Genomic DNA, 26,458 nt, shown 5'->3' on the forward strand with positions numbered 1-26,458 from the left:
AGCCCCGCCCACCCATCCGTTCACCCAATCCGTCGCCGAGGGAGAGAGGAGGGCGGGGCGTTGTGCGAGGAAACACGCCCACTTCTAGAACAAAATCAGGGGTTGACAAAAAAGTAGAGGAAAAGGGGGCGTGGCGTTGGGCAGGTGGCCACGCCCACTCTTAACACACCACCACTGGAGGCAGGGGGAGGGCGTGGCTATGCGGTTGGCCCGGCCCACTTCTGGCACTCTAAAGCGAGGAAGGATAGTGGGCGTGGCGTTCCGCAGCTGGCCCCGCCCATTCATAGTGCATCAATTCGAGGGCGAACGAAGGGGGCGTGGCTACGCGATTGGCCCCGCCCAATTGTATACTAAAGCGAGGCGGGAGAAGGCGGCGAACGGAGGGGGCGTGGCTATGTTGTTGGCCCCGCCCACAACATAGTTATAATAACAAGGAGGCGTGGCGTTCCGCAGCTGGCCCCTCCCACTCAACACTATCACTAGGACGAACGGAGGGGGCGTGGTTATGTTGTTGGCCCCGCCCAATTCTGACACCCCAATGAGAAGGGGCCGTGGCATTCCGCAGCAGGCCCCTCGCACTCAACACTATCACTAGGACGAACGGAGGGGGGCGTGGCTATGTTGTTGGCCTCGCCCACAACATAGTTATAATAGCAAGGAGGCGTGGCGTTCCGCAGCTGGCCCCGCCCACTCAACTAGGACGAAGGGAGGGGGCGTGGCTATGTTGTTGGCCCCGCCCACAACATAGTTATAATGACAAGGAGGCGTGGCGTTCCGCAGCTGGCCACGCCCACTCCACACTATCACCAGGGCGAACGGAGGGGGCGTGGCTATGTTGTTGGCCCCGCCCACAACATAGTTAGAATGACAAGGAGGCGTGGCGTTCCGCAGCCTGACCCCGCCAACTCCCTTATTTGGTCATTCCCGAGCGCGAGCGCTCGACAAGGCAGGTTTTAACCGCCTTTTTTTCCTACTTATGCCCCGCCCCTCGCTGCTCACCCAATCCGCAGTCGAGTACAGGTAAGAGGCGTGGCTTCTTCGGTCTAGCCACGCCCACTTTCCTATTCTCCTCAGAGCAGCCTGCAATTGGGAATGGTTTGGCTGCAGATTGCTTCAGAGTCATGTAAATGAAGGAAGGTAGGCATCAATATGGCACCAGGGTTGGCATTCTCTTCAGAAATAGCCTCTTGCCTTCAGCAGCACATTTAAATTGGAATTAATTCGCTATTATTAAACCAAATTGAGGAGTAATTTCCCCCCCTCCATTTTTGAGGCCTGGTTTCAAATTCAGGCCAGGTCACACTTTCTCAGCCTTTTTTGTAGGCCCTAAACAACAAAAACAACAACAAATGACAACAATTCTCTCAGAAACCAAAGAATTGACAGTTTTGAAGAACTTTCTCTATATACAGGTGATATTTGGGGCTTCCAAAGAACTGAAATGAACCAAAAATTCAAAAAATTGAATAAAATCTGGCTACCAATATGTAAAAACTATAAAACCATAACAGTAAATAAAGAACACTCATAAACAAGGGAACTCCAGACAAGAAACAATCGAGGACAGCTAATCACCCCTCAACAAAGGATTCCCCAGGCAGTAAGACGACGCACCTTGAAACTGCCAGGCCATTGAATACTAATCATAAATATAATATTGATAATATTATAATGTAATACTATATAATACTACTAATACTAATATATTATAATTATATAATTTATATAACATGTAATATTACTAATAATATTACAGTATAATGTTATAGTACAATATAGTAACATAATACTAACATGTTGTATACATGTAATATTGATAATATTATAATTTAATACAATATAATAATAGTAATACAATATAATTTAATACAATATAATACTAATAGTAATACAATAATTTTATATTTATATTACAAGTAATATTACTAATAATATTACAGTATAATGGTATAGTACAATATAGTAACATAATACTAACATGTTGTATACACATAATATTGATAATATAATTTACTACAATATAATAATAATAATTTTATATTTCATATTACAAGTGATATTACTAATAATATTACAGTACAGTATAATTGCGCAAATAAATAAATAATAAATTGACTATGATTCCATAATATGACGGAGCGGATGTTTTAGTGTAAGTTAGATGTTATGTATTAGTGATGTTAGTTGTTCGGATTTCTTTGTAAAGTGTCTTTTTGTACTGTACACCGCCGCGAGTCGCCCTAGGGCTGAGAGCGGCGGTTAATAAATGCAAGAAATAATAAATAAATAAATAAATAAATAAATAGTCAAGGTGGCCAATGGCAACCTTCATGCCTGCCTCCAACGGACAAGAGTTCTTTCTCCTACCCTGGACATCATTCCACAGATATATAAACCCAATTTCCCTAGTTTCCAACAGATCTCACAACCTCTGAGGAATATTTTTTTTCTGTGTCAGGAGTGACTTGAGAAGCTGCAAGTTGCTTCTGGTGCGAGAGAATCTGGATGTTGCCCAGAGGACATTGCCCAGATGTTTTGATGTTTTACCATCCTTGTGGAAGGCTTCTCTCATATCCCCTTCTGCATGGGGAGCTAGAGCTGACAGAAGGAGCTCATCTGCGCTCTCCCTGGATTCGAACCTCCGACCTGTCGGTCTTCAGTCCGGCCGGCATAAAGGTTTAACCCACTGCTCCACCTATCAGGATGCCTGCCATAGATGCAGGCGAAACGTCAGGAGAGAATGCTTCTGGAACACACAACAACCCAGTGATTCCAGCCATGAAATCCTTCAAAAATACACCTAGATTAGCACTGAATAGCCTTGCAGCTTCAAAGCCTGGCTGCTTCCTTCCTGGGGGGAGAAATCCTTTGTTGGGAGGTGTTAGCTGACCCTGATTGATCCTTCTCCGGAATTCTTCCACATTGATTCGTAACCCTTTCGGTACTAATGTTGGAGAGTGGTCCCTGGTAAAAAAAAAAGGTTTGGAAACACTGGATTGAAGCGATGATAGATATAGAAACGAGATCTATAGATTCAATAGATGTATAGAGATGATAGCTAGAGAGATATACACTAGATAAGAGAGAGGGTTGATAGATAGGATATAGATGTATAGATGGATAGGCAGGTGCAGATACGAGAGAGATGATAGATATGATAGATAGATAGATAGATAGATATGATAGATGTATAAATACAGATAATGATATAGATACAATATAAAGAATGATAGATATGAAATAGATGTGTAGATATGACCGGGTTGTGGCGCAGCTGGTTGGGAGTCAGTATTGACCGAAAGGTAATGAGTTAGAAGCCAGCCCAAGTCGGAGTAAGCTCCCGACCATTTGTCTAACTTGCTGTCAACCTTTGCAGTCCGAAAGACAGTTGCATCTGTCAAATAGGAAATTTAGGTACCGCTTATGTGGGGAGGCTAATTTAACTAATTTACGATGCCATAAAACTCTCCAGCAGCATGCAAAAGAATGAGGAAGTACTCCATTGGTGTCATAAATGGACGGTGATGCGACAGCTCCCGTGGTGGCCGGAATTCAAAAAGCATACCCTTATGAAGCTGGAATGTTAAATAGCCTCTGTGTGTCTGTCTATATATGTTGTGTGCCTATGGCATTGAATGTTTGCCATGTATATGTGCATTGTGATCCGCCCTGAAAAGGGCAGAATATAAATACTGTAAATAAATAAATAAACAAACAAACAAATATAATAGATATATAGAGACGAGAAAGAGAGCTCTAATTTTTCATTGCTGCTCTTATCTTCTCCAAAAGGACTGAAATAAACCAAAACACCACTAAAATTTAGGAAAAAATAAAAATCAAGGAGAAAATGGGACTCTCTCTCTCTCTCTCTATATATATATATAATTCTGGCTCTTTTATTTTTTTAGGAGCTGCTTTTTAAGCATCGCCTCACGTCGGAGTGAAAAAGATGGATGGCGGCGAAATTAAATGCAGAGTTTAACTGAGAAATAATCATTTCCGATGAAAGCTAATGACTTCTCTGGAGGCCGCCGACCGAGATTTATTGACCCAAGAGGTTAATATCGATCAAAGCCACGGCAAAGGAAAATATGAGGCCTTGGAAGGGAGGATCATTTCGATATTGAGGCCTTGCCACTGACAGAGCAGAGCCGTATATCTGGACATTAAACGCAGAAGGTATTGAGTAATGTGTCGACTCTCTTCCCTTTCCACAGGTTTTATGTCTCTCTTTCTTTTTATTATAGTGACATCCTGGTTTTGTGTGCGTCTGCACTGTGGATTTAATGTGGGTTGACATAATTCTGATTGCTGTGGGTCGATGCTATGGAACTCTGGGAGTTGTAGTTGCACAAGGTTTTGAGGCAACCAAACGTGGTGTGAAACTGCACTACTTTTACAGTGTAGACGCACCTTTGATGGATGTGTTTTCAATGGCAGCTTTGAGCCTGCCCTGAGAAAAATTGGGGTGCAAATTAATAATAATAATAATAATAATAATAATTTATTTTTAATTTATTTTATTTCATTTAATTTTTTTAAATTTAATTTTGGAACACAATACACCAGACATCATGATTGTGGAAAAGAAAAAAGTCTGAATTATTGATGTTGCCATACCGGGTGACAGTCGCATTGAGGAAAAACAACAGGAAAAACTCAGCCATTATCAGGACCTCAAAATTGAACTGCAAAGGCTCTGGCATAAACCAGTCCAGGTGGTCCCAGTAGTCATTGGCGCACTGGGTGCTGTGCCAAAAGATCCTCTGTGATTGTAGGTGAACTACAAATCCCAGCAATTACAACTCCCAAATGTCAAGATTCTATTTTCCCCAAACCTCACCAGTGTTGAAATTTGGGCATATTGAGTATTCCTGTAGAGTTTGGTCCAGATCCATCATTGTTTGAGTCCACAGTGCTCTCTGGATGTAGGTGAACTACAACTCCAAAACCAAAGGACACTGCCCACCAAACTCTTCCAGTATTTTCTGTTGGTCCTGGTAGTTCTGTGTGCCAAGTTTGGTTCAATTTTATCGTTGGTGGGGTTCAGAATGCTCTTTGATTGTCGGTGAACTATAAATCCCAGCAACTTCAACTCCCAAATGACAAAATCAATTTTTTTTGAGTGATGGACATACATTGGGTTGTTACGTGTCTTGTGTCCAAATTTGGTGTCAATTCGTCCAGTGGTTTTTGAGTTCAGTTAATCCCACAAACGAACATTACATTTTATTTGTATAGATTATATTGTATTACATTATAATATTATAAATATATGTATATACAATATATTATATTATTAGTAAAGCACAGGAGACAAGACGGAACTGTCTTCTGCCCCCTCTCTCTTCACTCTGGACCAGAGAAGCAGTCGGTGCCAGGGAGATCTCCCTTTTCTTGCCCCAAAGACACATCTGCTGAGGCCAGAGGTTGCGATGGCAGATCCTCCAACTCAGGATCATCGGATAAGGAAGACAAGCCGTTCGTTGTTATGGATGCCTCTTCATCGGAGGCGTACCGAAGCTCTCCTGATTCCAAGAAGACAAGTTCTTCCGGCGGAGAGGGGAAGTCTGAAAGGCTGAAATCAGACCCACCAGCGTTTTCTTCAGGTGGAGCTGGAAGATCTCCACTTGGGAAGGAAATTGCAGAGGGTAGATCGGTACTTCCGTACGATAACACTTCATCCACAGGAGAAACGATTTCCTCCTCTATTCCTGGTGGATGTTCCTCACTGATGAGTATTTTATCATCTTCACTTCGCTCCTCATCTTTGGATGAACTGACCACTCTGGATCTCATTGAGCTTTGGCTGCTCGCCGTGGGGCCATTTTGATCTTCTTTTGTGGTTCCTTCCATGGTTTGGGGACATAAGGAGCCATTGCTCGTCGGGTCTTCAAATAGATTGGATTCGCCGATTGAATATTCCGCGTGACCCTTACTGTTATCCGAAATTAACAGCGGGTCAGAGGGATTCTGCGATTCAGAAGGAAATACTTGCATTTCGCCATCGATGGGGCTCACATCCTTCAAGGAGACTTTGGGTCCGACAAGTTTGGAATAAGTTGGGTTTTCGTGGTCATCTTCTTCAGTAGTGCTACCAATCTGTTGCTTTTTCGGGTCTTTAAGGTTGTTGAAAGATCCTTCGCTGCATGAAACATCTTCAGATCCGGCATCTTCTTGAAATGCCATCTTCTCTAGTTCTGAATCTTTCAAAGAGGAGACATCCCTTCCAATAAAAACACCATTGGCTTGACCAGAATGGGATCCTCCCATCCCAACTGAACTGGATCTTGGGCTTCCGTCACTTGATAATATAATAAAAGCAGATCTATTGGTTTTTTCACTGGATGGCTTACCTTCCTGGCTGCACAGATTCGACAGGTCAACTTGGTTTGAAGGGCCACCACGTATTTGAGTGTGACTTCTTCCTCCAGAAGATGGTGATGTATTTATTCCTATCCGTGGCACAGTTGGGGTTCCACAAAACATCTCATCTTGTATGATAAATTCCTCTGGAAGACTAATATCCGTATCTTGGTCCTCCTCCTCCTCTTCCAAAGACGACGGAGAACTTCCAGAGATATTGATGAGAACAGCACGAGCTGTATGAAATCCAGACTCCAGCCGGGGCTTCTCAAAGTCGAGAGAGAAACCATATAATTCGTCAGAAGGAGTTATTGGATGCGAACATTGCAATGCCGTGTCCATGGAACTGCAAAGACATTCTTCTTTGGAATTCTTCATCAAGCCTGTATCTTGCTCTTCCTTCAACAAATAACCTGGAAAGCAAGAAAGTTTAGATGTAACTTCGTATTGAGGAACTGCCAACAATTTTCCCATCTGAGGCTCTCACGCTAATAACAGCAAAACAGCAATGATGGTGATTACTACTACTACTACTACTACTCTGCTTTCTTCTCTTAATCAGCCACATTGCATCTCCTTTGTGAAGCTCAAGGGATACATCAGGGGTCCTCAAACTAATTGTTAATTATTGTGTTGTTTTGAAGTGTTATTTTGCACTACAAATAAGATATGTGCAGTGTGGAAAGGAATTCATTCATGATTTTTTCAAACTATAATCCGGTCCTCCAACAATTTGAGGGACTGTGACCTGGCCCTCTATTTAAAAAGTTTGAGGACCCCTGGTATAAATATTAGCATATAATAATAATGATAATGATGATCGCGCAGACAGACTACAAGCAGAGGCATAACACCGTTGCGCAGACAGACTACAAGCAGAGGCATAACACCGTTGCTCAGATGAGTCTTTGGAACTTGTGCCACAAATACATTGTGCCTGTGAGAAAGAACTGGTGGGATCACAAGTCTGAAAAAGTTACAGAAAATGAACACACCAAACTCCTCTGGGACTTCCGGATTCAGACAAACAGAATTTTGGAGCACAATACTCCTGACCTCATGATCGTGTTAAAAAACAAAGTATGGATCATCGATGTCGCAATCCCAGGTTATAGTGGGATTGCAGACAAACAACTGGAAAAGCTGACACGATATGAGGATTTAAAAATCGAACTGCAAAAGCTCTGGCACAAACCAGTAAAGGTTGTCCCAGTGGTGATTGGCACACTGGGTGCAGTGCCTCTAGACCTTGGCCTGCACTTAAACACAATCGGCGCTGACAAAATTACCATCTGCCAGTTATAGAAGACCACCTTACTGGGATCTGCACGCATTATTCGCCAATACATCACACAGTTCTAGACACTTGGGAAGGGTCCAATGTGTGATCAAATACAACAGCCAGCAGTGTGTCTGCTGTGGACTCACCTTGTTGTGTTTCTAATAATAATAATAATAATAATAATAATAATAATAATAAATCACACATTCCTAGATGCATGGGAAGTGTTCAACTTGTAATTTTGTGTATCTTATCTGTTACATTTCTATGTATTTTCCATGTGCCAAAGGCAGATCTAAGCAATGAAAGTCAACACATTCATTGGAGATATTACAATAATTACCAATTATTTTCACTTTTCGCTCACTTTGGGCGGATTTCAAAATGCTTTTGGCTGAAATGAGACATGGAACCGAACTGGGGCTTAAAGAAATTTAAAGTATGCTACATTTTGTTTTAAAAAATATTATATGGAGGACAACTACGATGTACTTATTGCTTAGGACTTTGGGGCAAGTTTCATTCATTAGTGCTATTATTTTTATTAGCCTGCGCCGTTCGTTATTGACTATGCCGGGGTTTTGTGTGTGTGCAGTTTTCCTTTTAACGGCTTAAATGATATTTCATTAGGTTAAAATGGTGCGAACGAGAGCAGTTACTCAGAATTATCACCGCCGGCATCAAATTTATAATTTGCTCCGATGAAGTGCCTGTAAGACTATATAAATTACCCCGGTGTCTCATCTGCAAGGCCTGGATGTGCTTCTCCTGAGAAGAAATATGAACGGAGGATAAAACCAAGGAACCCAAATCTCTCCCGTCTGGGGCGATCTCCAGCTGATAAATGTGACTTCCCCCCCTTTTCTTAAAAGAGAATGCAGCCTCTTAAATTATGTCAGAAAGAGCACATTTTTTAATAGCGCAATCAGGATAAGTTATGATTTTGTTCCGGAAAGCCCTTCCGTAATCGTATTCCCCGGTAAACCTTGGAAGGCTCTCTTTAACATCTTGGCTCTCGGGTTGATTTATGCCATCGGGACGTTCCTCAAGTAATAATAATGGAGGAGAAGGTTGCCTCCCCCCCCCCCCCCCCCGTTGGTATTAAAGCCTGAGCAAAAACCGCAGGAGCAAATTGGACGTAACGGTTATCTCCGATCTAATTTATTCCCTCCTCGAGGACCGCAAAGGAAAAGGAAGGCGGTTTGATACCACTTGAATGGCTATGTCTCAATGCGATGGAGATCCGGCTTGGCAAAGGAGAAGGCGGAAGTCTTTGTGAAACTACCGCTCCCAGGATCCCGTTTCCTGGGGTGAAAGGCACACATTGAAATTTGCAAAGAAGGAACTGAACATTTAGGTTCCTGCCAATTTTCTAACGATGAAAAGGATTGCCAGATCCATAGCTTAATGGTTTATGGGTTGAGCTGTTGTTGCTTATTCATTCGGTCATTTCCAACTCTTGGTGACCTTACAGCATCTTCCTTCGCTCAGTTCAGCTCGGATCCCGTCATCTCCTGCTGCCTTGTTGTTAGCAATGCTTCTTAAGGCCCATTCAACCTCACTCCTCAGGATGTCTGGTTCTAATTCACACCATCAAAACTATCCTCGATATTATTATCTTTCCTATACAGCATATGGATATCCTATACAATTTATTATGATCCACACAGTCAAAGGCTTTAGATAGTCAATAAAACAGACATAGATGTTGTGGCTTGAGCTAGAACTATAGAAGATGAGCGTTTGAATCCTTCTTCATGTGGGTGCTCCGGGGCAAATTACACTCTCTCAGCCTCAGAGGAAAGCAATATCCTATTTACTTGAATCTTATGCTCGCCTTTTTGGGGCTAAATTATCTCACCAAAATTACAGTACGCATTAGTCTCTATATACAGTCATACTTTGTCCTTATATCATACTTGCCTTCGGTTTCCTTAGGTCCTGCATCTGTTAGGGTTGAATTTATGGGGTATTCTCTGCGGAAATGCAAGTCCTTGTCTGTAGTAACACCCGTCTTCTCCGCGTCTGGAACTGGTTGCTTCTTTTGGGGGAATTTGCCTGCCTCCTCCATCAAGCTTTCTCCTGTCTTCCCACAAAAGCTGCGAAGGAAAGACTTCAGTTCACCATTTGGGAAAAAAGATTTGTATAGATTTGTTCCATAATACAACACATTTCTCATCGAGAGAATACATGAAATGGCTATTAGGAGGGAAGGGAGTTAAGTTAGGAAGTTGATCACAAAGTTGTGCTAGAGGACCTAGAAATTCCTAGAGGGTCTTGTAGTTTGGCTTTAAACTACAAGAAAGGAGATTCCACCCGAACATGAGGAAGAACTTCCTGACTGTGAGAAATGTTCAGCAGTGGAACTCTCTGCCCCGGAGTATGGTGGAGGCACCTTCTTTGGAGGCTTTTAAACAGAGGCTGGATGGCCATCTGTCGGGGGTGCTTTGAATGCAATTTTCTTGCTTCTTGGCAGAATGGGGTTGGACTAGATGGCCCATGAGGTCTCTTCCAACTCTATGATTCTATGATTTAAAAAAATCAAATCCACAAATAATCAAATCCGCAAAGGCTGGGAAGCAAATGTATCACTGTCTCAACCACTCCTTTGGATATATATTGGCTTTGGGAGCAGTTCACAAAACAGAGGTGATCAATCTGGAAGAGATTTTGGCGCATTTTTTTATGTTTTAGAATGGACCCATTATTTAATGCTTCTTAATGTTTGCATCATCATCATCATCATCACCATCATCATCATTATTTACTGTATTTATATACCACCATTCTCACCCTTGGGGTTTACAATATTGTAATGGCAAAAATTCAACCTCAACATCCAATAATATGAATATAATAAAAATATAATAATAGTAATAATAATAATAATAATAATAATAACACAAACTGTATCTCAAAGAGATTAAATAAATAAATAAATTGTACATATGAATATTATATAAATGTAATATGAACATAATAGGTAAAGGTAAAGGTTTTCCCCTGATTAAGTCCAGTGTGGTGCTCATCTCCATTTCTAAGCCGAAGAGCCAGCGTTGTCCATAGACACCTCCAAGGTCATGTGGCCAACATGACTGCATGGAGCACTGTTACCTTCCCGCCGGAGTGGTACCTATCGATCTACTCACATTTGCATGTTTTCAAACTGCTAGGTTGGCAGAAGCTGGGGCTGACAGCGGAAGCTTACGCCACTCCCCGGATTCAAACCTGCGACCTTTCGGTCAACAAATTTAGCAGCTCAGCGCTTCAACCCACTGCGCCACCAGGGGCTCCTTATGAACATAATACAAACATAATAATAATAATAATAATAATAATAATAATAATAAATGAACGTGACTCACTCTGAAGCTGAGAAAGATAAATAAAAATTAAGATATAATATATTATAATATCTTAAAATATGAACATAATATGAATATGGTATGATGTAAGTACAATATATATATATATATATATATACATAACATAAATATGAAAATTATAATAAATAATATAATATAAGCCACTTTGCATCTCAAAGGGACAAATTAGTGAAAATGTGAACATAATGTGAATATAGCAATAATACAGGGTTAGTCAAAATGCATAGGCCAATAAGCCATTCAATTGAATGGCTTATTGGCCTATGCATTTTGACTAACCCTGTATAACATAATATAAGTGTAATATGATAACAACAATAATAATATATTGCATTCAAATTAATTCAGCTATTTTAATATATGGCATAAGCTACTTTGGGTCCAATTTGGAAGAAAAGCAGGACATAAACGAAAGCAAAGTGCTTTTGGTCAACTGGGTTTGGACTAGATGGTCCCTTCCAACTCAGGGATTTGGTGATTCTGACTGATGATATGCGATGACTTCTCTGTCTGTGGGGCAAGGAATCCACACTGTATTTTAAAGCTGGATTGTAGGGGATCAGTCCAGATTTATAGATTCTTTGCCTTGGATAGTGTCATTTTGCTCTTCTGTTGTCTATATCCACGAATCTTGGGGGGTTTCTGGAAGATACCAAGGGCCCACTGCATTGTCCTTCAACAAGAATGGAGCCGGCAAGATAAATAATGGCCCTTTTGGACCTTGGCCCCAGAGCAAAAAGGACCACGAAGGCTTCCTCTCCATCAAAAGGAACGAAAGCGAAGCCGGCAATCCTTTCTAAGGGCCCCCGGTGACCGATAATCAATAGCAACATGAATTATAGATCAGTTTCATGCAAAGATTTATCCGAGAGCGCCTCCGTTTGCCAAACACAGTTGGCCTTGCGGTCACCCGCCAGGCTTCTCTATGGGAAGTGACAGCGTCCAAGGAGGATTCGTGGCACGTTTCCAAAAGGATTTGCTTGACAAAACCAGCGACGAAAGGAGGAAGAGGAGACAGACAGGCTCAGTAGCAAAAGTGAGAAGCTACCCTTGAAATCTTACTTACCGGCCCGTTTATGTCAGATAAGCGAGACTCTACTGTATAGAGTATGCATATGGATGACAACGTCATCTGTGCACATTCAGAAGAAGACCTACAGGCCACTCTAAACACTTTCACAGAAGCATACAAGAAGCTCGGCCTGTCATTGAACATCGAGAAAACCAAAGTGCTCTTCCAGCAGTCACCAGCTAATCCCTCTACAAAACCAAGATCACAACAACATCTGTTATAGAACTCCAATATGCTGATGATATTCAGAAGAAGACCTACAGGCCACTCTAAACACTTTCGCAGAAGCATACAAGAAGCTCAGCCTGTCATTGAACATCAAGAGAACCAAAGTGCTCTTCCAGCAGTCACCAGCCAATCCCTCTACAAAACCAATGTCACAACAACATCTGTTATAGAATTCCAGTATGCTGATGATAACATAGTCTGTGCACATTCAGAAGACCTACAAGCCACTCTAAACACCTTTGCAGAAGGATATGAGAAGCTCGACCTGTCATTGAACATCAAGAGAACCAAAGTGCTCTTCCAGCAGTCAGCAGCCAATCCCTCTCCAATGCCAGAAATACAGCTTAATGGTGTAACATTAGAAAATGTTGACCATTTCTGCTCCCTTGGCATCCACCTCTCCACAAAAGTCAACATTGACACTGAAATACAACACCACCTGAGCTCTTCAAGTGCAGCATTCTTTCGAATGAAGCAGAGAGTGTTTGAGAACCAGGACATCCGTAGGGATACCAAGGTGCTTGTTTATAAAACTATTCTCTTCCTTCCTCTTGGAGGACAGGAAAAGAGATTTAAAGATGGGCTCAAGGCCAAGCTTAAAAACTCTGGCATAGACACTGAGAACTGGGAAGCCCTGGCCCTTGAGTGCTCCAGCTGGAGGTCAGCTGTGACCAGCAATGCTGTAGAATCTGAAGAGGGCGAAAGAGAGAAACGTGCCAAGAGGAAGGCGCGTCAAGCCAACCCCGACCGGGACCGCCTTCCACCTGGAAACCGATGCCCTCACTGTGGGAGAAGATGCAGGTCAAGAATTGGACTCTACAGTCACCTACGGACCCACCCTGGAGGATTATCCTACTCGGAAAATGAGGGATCGCCTAAGGTAAGAAGTAGGGACCCCACTTGCCTCGTTTCCAACAGACCTCGCCACCCCTGAGGATGCCTGCCATAGATGTGGGTGAAATGTCAGGAGAGAATGCTTCCGGAACATGGCCATGCAGAAACTCGCAGAAACCCTCTGAGGAAATGGCCAAATGGTCTTGTTCAATGGACAACTATTGGATAGAAAAGGAAGGTGTTGCTATTTGCGCCCTCACTTATTTGCACTGACCAACTTCATGCCTTACTTGTTTGCATCCACACTTTCTTGTGCTCTTCTTGAGCTTGAAACAATGAGGGGAGCCTGAGCGCCTTGTTTCTGGGTGCTATGAATCTCCTGGAGGGATTTCCCCACTCTTTCATCCAGCTCTTTCCACATTTGTTCGGTTGCCGCCTGCACGGCCAAGAGTTCCCTTTGCTGCTTCAAGAGGAGTTTCCTCTCCCGGTGAGCTGAGCGGCAGATGTTCTGCAGGTGCCGGAGCTCTGCCTGCAAAACAAAGGAAAGGAAGCCACGAAATGCACAAATACAGAATGCACAAATTCGGAAAGGAGGGATGATTGAGTGTGCATTGGTCTGGAAATAAATAGATATGCATTGCATTACCTGCTCCTGCTTCAGTCTGGTGAGCAAAGCAGACTGTTTCTCAGCTGCGGCCTGCAAGCTGTCCTGACGGCTGAAAAGGTAAAAATGGACATTGGATATAATATGAGTGACACTCTCACTGGAGCATTGCAGCGCACCCAAATACCTGGGAGTCACCCTGGACCGTACTCTGACCTACAAGAAGCACTGCCTGAATATCAAGCAAAAAGTGGGCGCTAGAAATAATATCATACGAAAGCTGACTGGCTCAACCTGGGGATCACAACCAGACACAGTGAAGACATCTGCTCTTACGCTATGCTACTCTGCTGCTGAGTATGTATGCCCAGTGTGGAACACATCTCACCACGCTAAAACAGTAGATGTGGCTCTTAATGAGACATGCCGCATCATCACGGGGTGTCTGCGGCCTACACCACTGGAGGAATTACACTGCTTAGCCGGTATTGCACCACCTGACATCCGCCGCAAAAGGACCAAGGCAGTGACATCTCCAGCCCACCCCCTGTTTGGGTATCAGCCAGCACATCAACGACTTAAATCAAGAAATAGTTTTCTAAGATCTATAGAGCAGGGGTCCTCAAACTTTTTAAACAGAGGGCCAGGTCACAGTCCCCCAAACTGTTGGAGGGCCGGATTATAATTTGGAAAAAAATGAATTAATTCCTATGCACACTGCACGTATCTTATTTGTGGTGCAAAACCACTTAAAAACAATACAATAATTAAAATGAAGAACAATTTTAGCAAATATAAACTTATTAGTATTTCAGTGGGAAGTGTGGGCCTGCTTTTGGCTGATGAGATAGGATTGTTGTTGTTGTTGTTGTTGTTGTGTGCTCTCAAGTCATTTCAGACTTAAGTTGACCCTGAGCGAGGGCCGGGTAAAAGACTTTGGAGGGCCGCATCCGGCCCCCGGGCCTTAGTTTGAGGACCCCTGCTATAGAGAAACTCACTGGAACACTTATTATTATTATTATTATTATTATTATTATTATTTTACTGACACAAAAGCACAGTATGTCACAGCAAACGAGATCTATATGCTGGATTTCGTATCACAAAATCACAAGTTGAACACTTCCCATTATTTTTTATAATTAAATAATAATAATAACAATAGATTCTTTAGGTTTGTTCTTAAGCTGAATTTGTTTGTAAGTCAGAACAGGGACCTTTATTAAGTGTAACTCTAGCCAAATATATATATATCTCTCTGCATCCAGACTTTTCTTGAAGTGCCTGCCACACAAATGGTGCCACAAGCCATTCGTTGTTATGGATGCCTCTTCAGTCCTAGACACTTGGGAAGTGTCCGATGTGTGATCCAATTCAACAGCCAGCAGAGTGTCTGCTGTGGACTCATCTTGTAGTGTTTCAAATTATTATTATTATTATAGTTCATAACTTGGAGACTGCCTGTATCTGAAAGGAGGAGCCTTGCTTTCTGCTGCCTTACAGCGCTGGAGATGTTTAGCTTGGAGAAGAGAAGGCTCAGAGAAGGAAGGGGACGTGACCCGGACTGTTCCTCGCCTCTCCTCGTGTTCCAGCCAGGCCAGTTCAGCCCTGGCTTTCTCCTGGAGGGCCTTTTCTCTCAGCCTGAAGAGCGCGCTCTGGTGCCGGCCTCTCAGCTCCTCTTCCCGCAGGTACTGTTCCACCATCTTCAAGCCAAAGCGGCGAAAGCTATCAGAGTTGCCGTAGAACTGGCTCATGTCGCTCCACTGGAAATGGAAAGAGGAAAGATTTGTTTGCAAGTTACGAAGAAGTTCAGGTTGTGCGCTCATGGTTGGGCCGAAGAGGGAATTGCTTGGTACCTGTTTGCATGACAAGCAACACTGGCTATAACAGATACAGGATGGGGGACACTTGGTTCAATATCAGAGATACATAGGAAAGAGATCTTGGAGTTGTCCTGGTCCGCAAACTGAACATGAGCCAAGAGTAGGTCAAAAAGCCAATGGGATTTTGGGCTGCATCAGAAGGAGTCTACTGATTGAGGGAAGCTATGGTGCCTCTCCATTCTGCTTTGGTCAAATCTCTTTACCTGGAATACTGTGCCCAATTCTGGGCAAGCAGTTCAATGGGGATATTGACTCTAAGCTGGAAAGTGTCCAGAGGAGGGTAACTAAAATGATCAAAGGTCTGGAGATCATGAATCCCTATGAGGAGCATCTTAAAGAACTATTTAGCCTCCAAAAAAAGAAGTCTGAGAGGAGATATGAGAGTTATGTTTAAATACCTGAAAGGATTTCAAAAGAAAGAGGGAACAGGCTTGTTTTTGGAGACTAGGACTCTAAGGAGCCATGAGTTCAAATGACAGGAAAGGAGATCCCACCTGAAACTTAGGAAAAACTTCCTGACTGTAGGGAGAGCTGTTCAGCAGTGGAACTCTCTGTCTCAGAGCGCAATGGAAGCTCCTCCTGTGGCTTTTAAACAGAGGCTGAACAGCCGTATGTCATGAATGCTTTGATTATGCCTTTCCTGCATGGCAGAGGGTTGGACTACATGGCACATGTGGTCTCTTCTAACTTTTTTTTTTTGTCGAATCAGGAGCAACTTGAGAGACTGCAAGTCGCTTCTGGTGTGAGAGAATTGGCTATCTGCCAAGACATTGCCCAGGGGGCGCCCAGATGTTTTGATGTTTTATCATCCTTGTGGGAGGCTTCTCTCATGTCCCCACATGAGGAGCTGGAGCTGATAGAGGGAGCTCATCCGCGCTCTCCCCAGATTCAAACCTGCGACCTATCGGTTTTCAGTCCTGCCGGCACAGGGGTTTCTAACTCTATGATTCTATGATTGCTCCTTGTAAACCACCGTTATATGGCACAGGAGCCCTCTCTGGTTTCCAAAGTGGCAATCCCACCAGGAAAACACTGGCAAAGATGAGATCCACAAGGTAAAATGTGAGAAGCGGGAAACCTTGTACCTGGCTAGTGGGATCAACTGGATCGCTCCCATCACACACTTCTTCCTCCGCTTTCTTCAGAGGAATATTGGCAGAAGGGAAGGACAGGCGCCGTTGAAGGAAGCTATCGCCACAATATCCTGGTTGAAGTTCTAGAAAGACAGGGAAAAAAACAGTATTTCATTTGAGATGGCCTCAGTTTTATTTATTTCCTGCCAATTGGAAAAGTTTCCTCATTTTCCTGAGCTTTTGGAATCCAATATCTTCTTACAGTCTTGTATGATTAGTTTATACAACTCAGTTTTTTTCCCCATGTCAGAAGCTACTTGAGAAACTGCAAGTTGCTTCTGGTGTGAGAGAATTGGCCGTCTGCAAGAACGTTGCCCAGGGGATGCACAGATGTTTTGATGTTTTATCATCCTTGTGGGAGGCTTCTCATGTCCCTGCATGGGGAACCGGAGCTGACAGAGGGAGCTCATCCCCGGATTTGGATTCGAACCTGCAACCTGTCGGTCTTCAGTCCTGATGGCACAAGGGTTTAACCCATTGTACCACCCCGGGGGCTCCATACAACTCAGTTAGCTTGCTTTGTTCTTGCATTGTATTTGAATGGTTGAGGACCGGGACATCTGTAAGGAGACCAAAGTGCTTGTTTATAAAGCTATTGTCCGCCCAATCTTGCAATATGCCCGTGAAACGTGGACTGTCTACAGATGTCAACGCAGTCTGTGAGTATTCTGAAGAAGACCTACAAGCCACTCTAAACACTTTTGCAGAAGTATATGAGAAGCTTGGCCTCTCATTGAACATCCAACAATCACCAGCCAACCCCTCTGCAATGCCAGAAATACAGCTTAATGGTGTAACATTAGAAAATGTTGACCATTTCCGCTCCTTTGGCAGCCACCTCTCCACAAAAGTCAACATTGACACTGAAATACAACACCACCTGAGCTCTTCAAGTGCAGCATTTTTCCGAATGAAGCAGAGAGTGTTTGTGGTCCGGGACAGACGTAGGGAGACCAAGGTGCTTGTTTATAAAGCTATTGTTCTCCCAATCCTGCTATATGCCTGCGAAACGTGGACTGTCTACAGAAGTCACACTCAACGATTTGGAAAATCCTGCAAATTTCTTGGGAAGACAGGCAAACAAATGTCAGCGTGCTGGAAGAAGCAAAGACCACCAGCACTGAAGTCATGCTCCTATGCCATCAACTCCACTGGACTGGCCACATTGTCCGAATGCCCAAAGGAGTTACTCGACTCCCGACTCGAAAACAGAACGTTGGTGGACAGGAAAAGAGATTGAAAGATGGGCTTAAAGTGTGCTGTTGCACGCTGGGCCTGTGCATAAGCCTGTAGACAGGACATAAATTCTGTGTGCCCAACGGGATGCCGGGGCTGCCTCAGATTAAAGGCCCTTGGATTCTCCCAAACAGAGTCTTTAGATTGCTTAAAGGTTCAGCAATGTTCTTTATTAATGAAAACAAACAGGTACTTTCAAGCTTTCTTAACAGTCTATTGGCTCTTGCAATTTTGTTCACTGGGAACAGGCACTATCTTCTTAACTGTAAATAACTAATGGAGAAATCCTTAACTTCTAATCTGGGCAGTCTGTCTTTGCCTCTGTTGGCGTGGAGCCCCTGCACCCGGTACCAACTGCGTCTGGCTTCTGCGAGCGACCCTTACCAAGCAGAGCTTTGTAGACTTCCAGGGGAAAAGAAGGAGTTCAGGTTTCAGTGATGGCTGGCTGAAGTCCTTCAGCAAAGGAGCTGTAAGGCTGTAAAATCCTCAGCCAAGCTGTGGGGTCTTTTCTCCCCAGCCAAGCTGTGGGCTGTATAACCCCGGCCAAGCTGTAGAAGACGAAGCTTTCTACAGGAGCTCTTGGTATTATGTCCTGTATGGAAGGCTTCTCTGTGTGGACTGAACTCAAAAAGGTTCCTATTCCTTCCAAAAACCCAAAAAGGGGTCGGGACCAGGGAACCTAACTATAATTGACAGGTGGCTTGCCCTATGATTGCAGCCAAAAGAAGCCACCTATCTGCAGAGTTCCTGAAACTTAGGACTGCAACAAACATTAAATGTAAAGCAAACAAAATTGGAGCTCCTGGTGCAGTTGTACCAGCACATAAAGCCAACCTTAAAAACTGTGGCATAGATACCGAGAACTGGGAAGCCCTGGCTCTTGAGCACTCGAACTGGAGGTCAGCTGTGACCAGCAGTGCTGTAGAATTTGAAGAGGCATGAATGGAGGGAGAAACATGCCAAGAGAAAGGCACGTCAAGCCAACCCTGACCGGGACGGCCTTCCACCTGGAAATCGACGTCCTCGCTGCGGGAGAACATGCGAATCAAGATAGGGCTCCACCGCCAAGACACCGCACTTGGAGTACCATCATCTTCGGACAACGAGGGATCACCTAAGTAAGTCGCCTAAGTAATACGGAATGGTTTGTTTTGCAGTTGCATTGTCCAGCTTTGTTATTCCTCCTTCCCTTTGTGTGCATTTGGCAGGACCTGTTGCTTTTGCTTGCTCGACTGTCAAATCGCCCTGTACTTTTGCTAGAACTATACAAATAAACAACAGAAAGCATTGTGTTTACGAAGGGAGAACGCTGTGTCCCCGAACTAAATTCATTCAGGAGCAGCTTCCAGTTTCAAATTCCAACTCCGCTGAAAGGATATGTATTTATCACCATTTATTTTCTTTCAAATGAGCGAATGGCACCCTCTGATGGCCAAAAATATCTGGATTTATTTTTTTTTGTGACTTGAGAAACTGCAAGTCGCTTCTGGCGTGAGAGAATTGGCCGTCTGCAAGGACGTTGCCCAGGGGATGCGTGGATGTTTTGATGTTTTACCATCCTTGTGGGAGGCTTCTCTCATGTCCCCGCATGAGGAGCTGGAGCTGACAGAGGGAGCTCATCTGCACTCTCCCTGGATTTGAACCTGCGACCTGTCGATCTTCAGTCCTGCTGCTCAGGTGAATTTGGGATTTCTGGAATTGATGATAGATTAGTTCTATTTGATTTTCTGCCAGTGGCAAATGATTTTCTTGGGATGCATGCTACTTTGATGGTTCTCCGAACGCACCAAAAAAGGCCAAACCGACCCTGCTTTCTCGATCTGTCCTGAGTGGATGGCAATTACTCTCCTCGGGCCACGATCTACCTGATGATCCTTTGTTGTCGTGTTTCCTTTGACCCCGAGTTCCATCTGCTGTCTGCTCAAGAGACACAAAAGCAATTCCATTTCGCCCAGCTTTTGTCTCCCTCTTAACCAGTGTTTCTCAACCTTCCTAATGCCACGACCCCTTAATACCGTTCCTCATGTTGTGGTGACCCCCAACCATAACATTATTTTTGTTGCTACTTCATAACTGTAACTTCACTACTGTTACAAGTCATAATGTAGATATCTGATATGCAGGATGTATTTTCATCCACTGGACCAAATTTGGCATTTGGCAGTTGTAGTTGATTTTTGTCATTTGGGAGTTGTAGTTGCTGGGATTTATAGTCCACCTACAATTAAAGAGCATTCTGAACTCCACCAATGATGTAACTGAAACAATTTTAGCACACAGAAGAACTTCCATGACCAACAGAAAAAAACTGGATTGGTTTAGTGGGCACTGATCTTGAGTTTTGGAGTTGTAGTTCACCTACATCTAGAGAGCACTGTAGACTCCAATAGACCCTGACATTTGGGCGTTGTAGTTGCTGGGATTTATAGTTCACTTACAATCAAAGAGCTTTCGGAGCCCCACCAACAATAGAATTGGACCAAACTTCCCACACAGAAACCCCATGACCAACAGAAAACACTAGAAGGGTTTGGTGGGCATTGACCTTGAGTTTTGGAGTTGCAGTCCACCTACATCCAGAGAGCAGTGTCAACTCAAACAATGATGGATCTAGACCAAACTTGGCATGAATACTCAATATGCCTAAATGTAAACACTGCTGGAGTTTGGGGAAAATAGAGCTTGACATTTGGGAGTTGTAGTTACTGGGATTTATAGTTCACCTACAATCAAAGAGCATTCTGAACCCACCAACAATAGAATTGGGCCAAACTTCCCACACAGAACCCTCATGACCAACAACTCTGATGGTCTTTGGCGACCCGTCTGACACTCCCTGGCGACCCCTCCAGGGGTCCCGACCCCCAGGTTTAGAAATGCTGCTCTTAACCATCCCTTCTCTGGTGGCGACACAGGCCGCGGCAGGTTTTCCCACAGCCTGGCTGAACTACAAATCCCATGTCAGGGCATCCCAGCCAAGACTGGGACTCTGCTTTTTCCTCCAATGGGCTTATGCTGGTGCATAGAACTTTTTACATGACAACATTAGCCTTTTCTACTTTATCCAAAAACCCTGCAAAGTTTGCCAAAAATATTTGCCACGTCCAGCTTACCCGGTTGCTTCTTGACGCTGCCTTCTTCCACCTCCATGTTTTGGTGGGGACCAGTCTGAGCCTGACAATCGCTAAATGAACCAATATGGGTCCTGAAAGGAAGGAGAAGCGTAGTAAACACACGATATAATATATTATTATTACTATTATTATTTGATACACAACAAGATTAGTACACTGTGCTGTCTTTTGTATTCAGTCACACGTTGGACCCTTCCCAAGTGCCTAGGACTGTGTGATGTATCGGTGAATAATGTGTACAGATTCGAGTAGGGTGGCCTTTAGGGTAATTTTGTCAGCACCAATTGTTTTTAAGTACAGGCCAAGTTCTTGAGGCACTGCACCCAGTGTGCCGATACTGTTTACCCACACACATAAAGACATATATTAGAAATCAGCACCTCATTATTTTCCAGATCACTAGACTGGGTCACAGCAATGCATGGCAGGGGACAGCTAATAATAATAATAATTATTATTATTATTATACCATGGAAGAGGTCCCCAAGACTCTTGGTAATCTCTAGGGTTGCCCTCGAAACCGACTTGATGACAACATGGAAAATCCTACCATCCGAACATCGCGGGCGGATTTGAGCTAAAAGCATCTTCTTTGGTCCCAAGGACCTGAAAACTCCCTGTTTTTCCCCCCTCCGCCCAGATTAGCTCAACAGATTAGCGAGGGAAAAGCGTGAAAACAGACACAAAATTGGACATTTACGGATCCAGCGGAGGCTGAAAGCGACAAGATGAAATCGCAGCAGATGTTCCTCCGATAAGAGGAACGAGAAAAAAAAAAAGAAAGAAAGAAAAGAAAATGTTTTTATTTCATCGGGCAATCTGCTTAGATGAAATCTCATTTCATTCCTCCCACCCAAACACACCCGCTTACGCGCATTAATAAGCTGCTTTTGCTTTGTTTTCCTTTCCACCGAATGACCCAGAAACGGCAAGACACAGTAGGTGAGAGTCATCTGTCAGGATGTTTTGGGAGAAAAAGGAAAGATTGACAGCTTTACGGACAAAGTTTGAGCTAAAGAGGGCAGAAATCAGCACTTGGTTATGGTTTCTCTGTTTGTGGAATCCACTTGTGGGACTACAACTCCCAAAATCCCCAAGAAAAGGGGTTCCTCCAACTCTCCCTTCACGTTATGTTTATACTGTACTTGTACCATCTATTTAAATAAAAAAAATGTAATGTTTGTTTGTGGGATTAACAGAACTCTAAAACCACTGGGCGAATTGACACCCAATTTGGACACAACACACCCCACAAACGAACATTACATTTTTATTTATATAGATACTAGCCGTCCCTTGCCACGCGTTGCTGTGGCCCAGTCTGGTGATCTGGAAAAGTAATGAGAAAGTGTTGATTTCTAATATGTGTGATGTCTCTCTGCTTGTGGGTAAACAGTATTTCTTGCTGTTTCTTTGTCACTGTTGATGTGGAGATTGTCTGGTTGGCCTATTCTGGAACATGCAATATATAATTGTCCTTCTTTAGGGGTCCCTTTCAAATCTATGATACTATCTCTCTCTCTGTGTGAATGTATTTATTTATTATTTATTTAGAACTTTTATATACCGGTCTTCTCGACCTCTAGAGAGGGATTCAGGCCGGTTTACAACATGATTCAAAAACAGTAGTTTAAAACATCACACCATAAAACACATTGATACATAAAATACATTAAAAGCAGTCATATAATTACATAAAGCCAAGTCGTCCAAAAGATATCACAATTCATTACCATCCGTCCATGTGGCCAGAAGTTCTTGACTCACTCATTAAATGCCAAATTCCAGAGCCAAGTTTTCACCAATTTTCTAAAAGTCAGGAGAGAAGGGGCAGTTCTAATCTCCAGTGGGAGAGAGTTCCAGAGCTGAGGGGCCACCACCGAGAAGGCTCTGTCCCTCGTCCCCACCAGACACACCTGCGAGGATGGTGGGACCGAGAGCAGGGCCCCTCCGGAAGATCTTAATAACCTTGATGGTTCATAGGGCAGAATCCGTTCGGAATCTTATCTATCTATGGCTGGATAGCTCTTTGTCAGGAGGGCTTTGATTATGTTTTCTTGCAATGGTGAGGGGAGGTGGACTGGATGGCCTTAAGTCAGCATTTCTCAATCTGGGGGTCAGAACCCCTGGGGGGGGGTTGCGAGGGGGTGTCAGAAGGATCGGCAAAGTCTACCAGAAAACACAGTATTTTCTCTTGGTCAAGAGGGTTCTGTGTACCAATTTTGGCCCAATTCCACTGTTGGTGGGGTTCAGAATGCTCTTTGATTGTAGGAGAATTATAAATCCCAACAACTACAACTCCCAAATGTCAAGGTCTATTTCCCCTAAACTCCATCTGTGTTCATATTTGGGCATATGGACTATTCGTGCCAATTTTTGTCTAGATCCTTCATCATTTGAGTCCACAGTGCTCTCTGGGTGTAGGTAAACTATAACTCCAAAACTCAAGGTCAGTGCCCACCAAACCCTTCCATTTTTTTCTGTTGGTCATGGGAGTTCTTTGTGCCAAGTTTGCTTCAATTCCATCATTGGTGGGGTTCAGAATGCTCTTTGATTGTAGGTGAACTATAAATCCCAGCAACTACAACTCCCGAATGAAAAAAAATCATTTTTTTAGTGATGGGCACGCTTTGGGTTAGTAGGTGTCTTGTGGCAAAATTTGGTGGCAATTCATCTAGTGATTGTTGAGTTATGTTAATCCCACAAACGAACATTACATTTTTATTTATATAGATAACTAGCCATCCCCTGCTACACATTGCTGTGGCCCAGTTTTGTGTGCATATATGTGTATATGTGTATATATGTGCATGCGTTGTAATGTATTTTGTATTTTTTTTGCTTTTAAAGTCCCTTCCACTGTGTTTTTCCTTGTTTTTTGAGTGATGGCCACTCATTGGCCCGATAGGTGTACTGTGTCCAAATTTGGTGTCAATTCGTCCAGTAGTTTTTGAGTTATGTCAATCCCACAAACTAACATTACATATTTATTTATATAGATTGTTGAGGCATCAAATTCTTGCCAATTGTGAACCGCTCCGAGTCGCCTCAGGGCTGAGAGGGGTGGTATATAAATGTGGTAAATAAACACCTCAGCAAGCGAGAGTCCAAAAGTGGCAGGCGAATGAGAGACTCCCTCCTGGGCACACAGAAGAATGAACAACCTAGAAGGCACTGAACAGACCGCCATGACCTTGGAGGTGTCTATGGACAAAGACGACTTATTGAGGAAGAGAATTGCATTTTTCCAGCTTTTCCAGAGACTAGGATGCAATGGAGAAATGGATTTGGATGGTAGGATCCCAGTTAAATTCCTGATGTTTGAAGCTCTTCCAGAGAGGAATGCAGTGCCTTGCCGCCAATGTGTTGCGTGGTTTCTCCTTTTGCACAGAGAGCGAACACCACGGCCGCTGTAAATAAATCTACGGGATCCAATTGGTTAAATCTCTCGTTAAGCCACCGCAGAAACAGGATCAACGGGGTTTTAAGTAGGTGCTCTGAAAGATAATCAATTCACTCTGGTTTTTGCCGCCAGAGCCATATGCTTTCACCGGGAATGGAGAGGTGGGTGAGAAAAATGGGAAAACGAGAGGCCCTGCGTAGATTGGAGGGATCTTTTCAGACTGCGGACATTCAGCCAAGTCCTAGAGTCAGAGGGGGACCACAAAGGCCATCCAGACTAATTACTCCAGTTGATGTGCAGCCTTAACAATTGTCAACTTGCGACCTATTGACTTGAGATGTCCCCATGAGTTTGGCAAGAAACTTTCATAGATGGTTTCACCAGTTCTGTCCTCTAAATTAGAGCTTTAGGGTCTGTTGGTGGTCTCCCATCCAAGTCCGAACCAAAGCTGACCCTGCTTAGCTTCCAAGATCAGGCAAAACTTGGTGCCTTCAAGTCGTCATGTGCAGACTTATGGGATTTCTTAGACAAGGAAGTCTCAGAAGTGGCTTTGCTACTTCTTTCCTCTAAAATAGAGCCTTGTCTTCATTGGCGGTCTCCCACCCAAGTACAAACCAGGTCTCACCCTGCTTAGCATCCAAGATCAGACATATAGGGTGTATTTAGAGTACTTCAGAGAGCAACATGAGTCAGCAAGGGTGGTGAAAGAAAACACGGATTTGGAGTTTCCTTTTTGGGATTTCAGCTCCCAAACAACATGGACAAGGGGTTCTGAGAGCTGTAGCCTCAATCTATATAAATAAAAATGCAATGTTCGTTTCTGGGATTAACATAACTCAAAAACCACTGGGGGAATTGACACCAAATTTGGACACTATACCCCTAACAGACCAATGAGTGACCATCACTCATAACCCCCCCCCCCCCAAAAGCGGAAAGGACTTAAAAACCCCAAAAAGCTAAATGACGAAAAACTAAATGACAATGCAGGAAAAAAGGGAAGGAAGAGGGAGGAAAGAAAGAAAGAAAGAAAGAAAGAAAGAAAGAAAGGAGAGAAAGAAGGAAGAAAAGAGAAAAGGAAGCATGGAAGCAAAGAGCGAAGGAAGGAAGGAGGTAGAGAAGAAAGGAGAAAAAGAAGGATGAAAAGAAAAAGGGGGGAAGGAAAGAAAGGTAGAGAAGGAAGGAAGAAAAGGTAAGAAAAAGGAAAGGAAAGAAAGGTAGAGAAGGAAGAAAGGAGAAAAAGAGGGATAAAAAAGAGGTAGAGAAGGAACGAAGGAAAGAAAAAAGGGAAGGAAGGAAAGAGGAGCGAAGGAAGGGAAAGAAGGAGAGAAAGAGGGAAGGAAGGTTGGCCACAGCAACACATGGCGGGTACAGCTAGTCTATATAAATAAAAATGTAATGTTCGCTTGTGGGATTAACATAACTCAAAAACCACTGGACGAATTGACACCAAATTTGGACACAAGGCACCAATCAGGCCAACGAGTGAGCATCACTCATAAAAACACTGGAAATCACAGCAGAAGAGACTTAAAAAGCCAATAAACAAAAATTACATTACAACACATGCAGAAAACCACACATATATATGCAAACACACATACACACACACATATATACCCACGCAAAACACATAAACAGTCTGGGCCACAGCAACGCATGGCAGGGGACGGCTAGTGGAACAATAAATCCTTTATATAAACTCTATCTAAACTCATTGAGTTTATATATTGGTATTATAAATATGATTCCTCCTCTATGAAATTTCTCATTGGAGCCAAGGGAAAGCAAGAAATGATGTCTGTGTGGGTTCATACTGCTATCTTCTGGGCATTTGTTGAACTGCATCTGTTCAGTGGGATTGTTGTGATATTTATTTATTGTGTCAGAAGGG

The 26,458-nt window shown here is 43.3% G+C and overlaps 1 protein-coding gene across 1 annotated transcript; it reads right to left on the reverse strand.

The window, feature by feature from the left end:
- Nucleotides 1-15,211: 15,211 nt before the first annotated feature.
- CCDC187 (coiled-coil domain containing 187) lies at nt 15,212-21,958 on the reverse strand. The gene is made up of 4 exons (XM_067472226.1): nt 21,862-21,958; nt 21,141-21,232; nt 16,744-16,874; nt 15,212-15,538 (listed from the first exon to the last, which is right to left on the reverse strand). The coding sequence occupies exons 2-4, from the start codon at nt 21,175-21,177 to the stop codon at nt 15,212-15,214; spliced, it is 495 nt and encodes a 164-aa protein (XP_067328327.1). The 5' UTR covers nt 21,178-21,232; nt 21,862-21,958.
- Nucleotides 21,959-26,458: the final 4,500 nt, after the last annotated feature.

Source organism: Anolis sagrei, chromosome 11, assembly GCF_037176765.1.
Source record: "Anolis sagrei isolate rAnoSag1 chromosome 11, rAnoSag1.mat, whole genome shotgun sequence".
NCBI classification, from domain to species: domain Eukaryota; kingdom Metazoa; phylum Chordata; class Lepidosauria; order Squamata; family Dactyloidae; genus Anolis; species Anolis sagrei.